The 6,283-nt window shown below is 41.5% G+C and overlaps 1 protein-coding gene across 1 annotated transcript; it reads left to right on the forward strand.

Moving 5' to 3' along the window:
- The first annotated feature begins 4,454 nt into the window (after positions 1 to 4,454).
- LOC139716426 (uncharacterized protein F54H12.2-like) lies at positions 4,455 to 5,786 on the forward strand. Its single transcript, XM_071627972.1, has one exon. The coding sequence runs from the start codon at positions 4,455 to 4,457 to the stop codon at positions 5,784 to 5,786; it is 1,332 nt and encodes a 443-aa protein (XP_071484073.1).
- Positions 5,787 to 6,283: the final 497 nt, after the last annotated feature.

Below are 6,283 nucleotides of genomic sequence, written 5' to 3' on the forward strand. Positions count from 1 at the left end.
TGAACATTTCGACTAGTTGCTATGTAAATATTGTAAATATAAGTTCGCGTGACGTTTGATTTTATCTGTGGTGTTTACCGAATGTGTCATACATTTTATCTCCTGGCGTAGTTGTACATAATATGTCTTACTTCATGAAACGATGTAAATAGTCAAATCCTGCCTGGTTTATGCATTATTACATTCAGTGGTGAAAGTAGTTGTTTTTATTATTATTCGTAGTTAATTCCATAAAGACCGTCATATTGTACATATATCCACCACTTCGACGTTTCGTCGATTCGTCATTTTGTCATTTCGTCATTTCGTCATTTCGTCATTTCGTCATTTCGTCATTTCGCTGTTTTAAATCTGTGCATGTAACGCATGCAAATTTCTTTTTTTAATGTCTGTTTACCTAGAAATCAAACTTTGACGAAACGGAAATACACTGTAAAATGTCTCACGCAGATTCTGCAGATTGATGACTACATCACCTCAATGGTTTATAAGTTGTTAATTATTCTTTCATCACCATGTATGATTTAAGCCATGCTTGAACATCGAAACATAATTGAATAATGTAATCGTATTTTTTATATGAGGAATAGTTCTTTACGTATCCAGTGGAAATGTATATAGTTTGTTCGTTGCACGGTGTAATGATTTTTTTCTCACAATCACAAAATGTAGAAGGAAGCAAAGAAAAACAAGTACAACAAGGAGAAATTTATTTACATATTTATAGTCTGTTGTTTTATTGGAGAAAATAAAACGGGTACCACGTACAATATTCTTACGATACAAAACGCACTCGTTACATCTTATTTTTGTTTTGTCCTGTGTGATATGTGTTATACAGCGTGACTGAGGAAAAGAGAAGCGAGAAAGAAAACGAAGAGCGAAAGAGAAAATGAGACATATACTCGTAACGAAAATAATAAAGTGTGTATTACTATGAAGAACGAAACCCAGCCCAAGTTTAATCTAATATATATATATATATATATATATATATATATAGGTTACCTAATTTTACAAAGTATTCAAGCGGTTGTTACGCTAGGTACGCTAACCTAAGTAATATATGGTCTATGAATTGTAAATGATAATATATTCCATTGGTAACAAACTGTCACAATCACTCAACGTTTCGACATAAAGGTACAAACTTAATTCTCTTATTTTCAAACTAGCTTTCCCAGACATGAAAGAACATATATTCATGATTTGGAGTTATATGATATATCTGGAACAAAGAAGAGTCAACATAGGGAGACACGTGGAGGGGATAGAGGCCGCTGTGAGAGTGGTCTACAGGGCCTTGGGGCTCGAGACCGGCCTGCCCGACATCGTCTTGACGGACCCTCAGTGGAACGTGCTTTAGACGAACGACTGCTATTAACGGTGATAAAGGACACATTTCCTTCCGACTTTCACGCCGTAGACACCGAGACAATCTTACGCGCATGTCGGACAATTGCAAGCGAGGAACAATTTTCCCGTGTGCGACGAATCAAGCTTCGAGGCAATGAGAGGTTCGACGATTGTATAGAGGCCCTGCTCAAAAATTGTATAGAGAACCCCAATCATCCCAACAAGTACAAACGTTCGCTGATGGCTCTATGCTATTTTGTCAACATCTACCAATATGCCTGCATACCGGACGAGCGGAAAGAGGAATTTCGCGCGCAATTCGTGGAAGGACTCAAACGCTACAAAGTGCGCTGGTCGGAACACGCTCCGAAAATGACTGTTGGACTAATGTCGCGATACGTTTTACATTTTTGTCTGTATATGTTGTATAATGTATGGAATGTAGATTTTAATAGAATGTGAATTGATTCAAGCAACGAAATTCGCTGCACTGTGTGTATGCGTGTACAATAAATGATGCGTTTCATTTTCAAATGATTTTTTTTACTCGTTACCTTGTCTATCATTGATGCCTTTTATGTCATTGCAACGTGAAAGGAATGCCATTTCTGATGTTTGCTTCTGCAGTGTGTGGTTGCTGAGACGAATAATGTCTAATTCATTTGAGAGAGCGTTAGAGGAAATCTATTACGATCCTCAACATCCAGCTAGTTTCGGTGGTGTCAGTAAGTTGTGGAATGCGGTGAGAGAGGTGGAAACTGAAAAAGCGAGCTTGCAGGGTGTCAGAGACTGGTTAACGAAACAAGATGCGTATACAATGCACGCACCGGCGAGAAAGACATTTAAGAGAAATGTTGTGAAAGTGAGAGGAATCGACGAAATCTGGGAGGCTGATCTTGTAGATGTTCAAAATTTGAAAAGGTTTAATAATGGTTATCGCTACTTACTGACGTGTATAGATGTACTGTCGAAATATGCTTGGGTGGTTCCTTTAAAAAACAAAAAATCAAAAGACATTGTCGGGGCATTCGAAAGCATCTTGAAAGAGGGCCGAGTGCCTGTAATGCTACATACAGACAAAGGTTCGGAATTCACAAACAGACATTTTCAGAAATATCTCGAGAAAGAAGGCATTCACTTCTACACAACAGAAAATGAAACCAAAGCCAGCGTTGCTGAACGATTCAATAGAACGCTGCGAACAAAAATGTGGCGCTTCTTCACATTCAAAAACACTTACAGGTATCTCGGTGTAATAAAAGATTTGGTCAAAGGCTATAACAACACCATTCATTCTAGTATTGGCATGAAACCAAAAGACGTGAATATTGAGAATCAAAAGCGTGCCATAAAAAGTCTCTACGGTAGGGCAATGCGAGGGAAGAAGCGTACAGCTCCACGATTCAAGTATGAAATCGGAGATCAAGTTCGTATTAGTAAAAGCAAACTAAAGTTCGAAAAGGGTTACGAAGCAAATTTTTCGAGGGAGGTCTTTACAATCAGCTCCCGCGTCAATAGGAGGGTACCTGTCTACAGAATAAAGGATTACAACGGGGAACGAGTGAAGGGTACGTTCTATGAAAGGGAATTGATAAGAGTTTCGAAAGACAAGGAGACTACTTACAACGTGGACAAGGTTTTACGCACGCGCATGCGCAATGGGCAGAAAGAATACCTAGTTCGTTGGTCAGGGTATGGCAAAGAATTTGATAGTTGGGTTCGACACTTAACTCCGCGTTAAAAACACGATTCACGTTACTCTCGTTATCATTCTTCGCTTTGAACAAAGGAGAAGAGGCTGATCGAACATGGCTTCTCAATTTTACGTGACGCTGCCCAGTAATAGTTCCATGTCGTACTATCCAAATAACAAAACGTGTCAGTTTACGACGCGGCTTCACGCACCTCTCTCACTCAACGAAGATTACGAGGTGGGGTTGGCAGAAGTTCAATTTCAGTGCACGTGGTATAATGTACGACATGATAACAACACCCTCACTATTTACGATAATGAAGTAGAGGACGACGCTGTTCCATTGATGAAAAAAATTGAGATTCCTGCGGGATATTATAATTCTGGAGAGGAACTCATTGACTCGATCAACGAACAGTTCCGGAGAAAATTACGTAAAAGCATCACATTTTATTACAAGAGGACCCAACGAAAATGTTTCATCCGATTAGAAGGAAATACGGCGCTCCTCATTCCCTGTGGTTTGGCTATGATGCTCGGGTTTGAAGGGGAATGCCATCTCACGGAATCAACACTGAGTCCCATGCCAATGGATGTACACATGAAATTTCATACATTTTATGTCTATTCTGATATCGTTCAGTTTCAACACGTAGGTGACGCTGCTGTACCTTTACTGAGGACGATAGCAGTCATTCCTGACAAGGATCGCGATAATATCGTCAATACCTATATCACTCCGCATTACGTCCCTCTTAAGCTTTACAATTTTGAAACGATAGAGATTATATTAACAACCGAATCGGGTGAAGTGGTACCATTTGAACGCGGGAAAGTGATCGTGAAGTTACACTTTAGAGAGCGCTCTACGAACTAGCTGGACGCTAAATTTACACAGCGATACGTCTAACTATGGTGGTATTTCGCGCACCGGCAAGGATTTTTCACGACCAATATGGCTCGGGATTACCCGTCTTCCGCGGGGCATCCATGCAGAGAGGACACGGGCTGGGTAGTCTGGTGAAGGGGCTCTTCAAAGTCGCAACTCCTCTCTTAAAAAGAGGGGCTGTTGCTTTGGGAAAAGAAGCTATGCATACAGGCATGAACATTGTTCAGGACACCATCAACGGACAATCTTTTAAAAGTGCAACTAGAAAAAATGTGGCTCGGGCGGAAAAACACCTGGCCTCAAAGACTGTTCGAGCAGTAAAGAAAAAAATTGGGAATCAGACTGGAGGAGCGCGATTAGTAGTTGTAGGAAGAGTTAAAAGAAGGAGGCGAGGAAGGAAGCGTATCATTCGGTCTCGAAATTCTCCAGCGAAAAGAGCTCGCTTGCGCGACATCTTCGATTAATTCGGACTATTCGTTTACCAGTCTCATACACTCCTTGCTGTCTTTGCTGAACATGGCGCTTCTACACGACAAGAGCGATGTCTGCTGCAAGTCCGAATTGGATTTGTTCACGGTACCACACACTCAAATGAGCATCGTCAAAGGACCATGGGTAGAATATCACCCCGTTAGCAGCATCACCGATGAAGGGCCCATTGAATTCAACGTGTTCGGCACGTCGGAAGAATACTTGGACCTCTCTCAGACCATGCTTCAAGTGACAGTCAAAGTTACGAACAATGATAACACGGCTTTACCAGCTGATGCCCCAGTTGGTCCCGTAAACCTGTTTCTCCCATCTCTCTTTGCACAAGTTGATATCATGCTCAATGAAAAACTAGTGTCTCAGCCGTCGAATACATACCCTTACAGAGCGTACATCGAATCTCTGCTGCACTATGGAGGAGAGACCAAAGAGTCTCAACTCACTCAACAACTATATTACAAGGACAAAGCGGGGAAAATGGATGCCGTTAACCCGCTGGCAAGCTCTGCAGAAGCTAATCCCGGTCTGGCGAAAAGACATGGATTCATCGTCGAGAGTAAATTACTTTCTCTACTTGGTCCGATTTACGCCGACATTTTTTTTCAAGAAAGACTGTTACTCCCGGGGGTTGATTTGAAAATCAAGTTAAATCGTAGCAAAGACGCATTTTGTCTTCTGTCTTCGACGGAGAATGCCCGATATAAAATTAAAATAGAATCTGCTGCCCTCTACGTTCGCAGAGTAAAGACCAGTCCTACCATCATGTTAAACCACGCCAAGGCCTTGGAGAAGACAACCGCGAAATACCCCGTCAACAAAGTAGACGTGAAGTCCTTTTCCATTCCTGCAGGAAGCATGTCGATTAATAAAGACAATCTATTTCACGGACAGTTACCAAATCGGGTGGTCGTAGGATTCGTTGACACAGACGCCTTTAACGGTACTTTTGGCAAGAACCCCTTCAACTTTAAACATTTACGCCTCAACTTCATCTCCCTCACTATTGACGGAGAAACGGTGCCGATGAGACCATTACGTCCTAGCTTTGCAGCGGGAGCTGGACAAAGTTACATTCACGCTTACAATTCACTATTCATGGGAACCAACCGACTGTTTGTAGACAAGGGAATTAACATCAATCGAGAAGAATACTGCGAAGGTTATACCCTTTTTGCATTCGACCTTACGCCCGACCTATCTGACGGATGTCACTTGAATCTCATCAAGCAAGGAAATCTGCGCTTAGAGCTACAATTCGACGTGGCCATTCCAAACACCGTCAACTGTATCGTCTACTCGGAAGGACAAGGACTGATTCAGATTGATAAAAGCAGAAACATCATCTACGATTACCAATAAAACCTCTTCCGGACAACCGACTGCCGAAATATTCTAATCGACTATGTATACATCGCAGATTCAACGTTTCTTAGAGAACGATCCTATTGTCAAGCCCTATTTCAAAGGAGTATATGCGTCAAATTGTCTACCGCGATCAATTAGTGGGGCGAAGCAATGCTTCATCGCGAATACCGATCCTAGCGATAAACCAGGAACACACTGGGTGGCTTTCTACTTTTGCAACGGAAAAGGCGAATTCTTTGACTCTTACGGATATGAACCCTTAACTTACAGTCTTGACTTTGTAAAGTTTTTGGACAATAATGCCTCGGCATGGTCCTCTAATTCCAAACGGCTACAAGGAACTGTATCCACAGTTTGCGGACAATATTGTATCTATTACGTGACGAAACGAGTAGGGGGTCAAACAACTCGAAGTGTATTAAATGTGTTTGGCAAGGATTATACGAGAAATGATAAGAGAGTGAATGATTGGTTTAATCGACGTTCTGATG

This window comes from Diadema antillarum, unplaced genomic scaffold (genome assembly GCF_040938485.1).
Source record: "Diadema antillarum isolate AM-2024a unplaced genomic scaffold, OU_Dant_1.0 scf00000065, whole genome shotgun sequence".
Lineage (NCBI taxonomy): Eukaryota > Metazoa > Echinodermata > Echinoidea > Diadematoida > Diadematidae > Diadema > Diadema antillarum.

Bases quoted from the DNA above. Each gene is read 5' to 3' on its own strand.
- LOC139716426 (XM_071627972.1), top strand. From the start codon at position 4,455: ATGGCGCTTCTACACGACAAGAGCGATGTCTGCTGCAAGTCCGAATTG.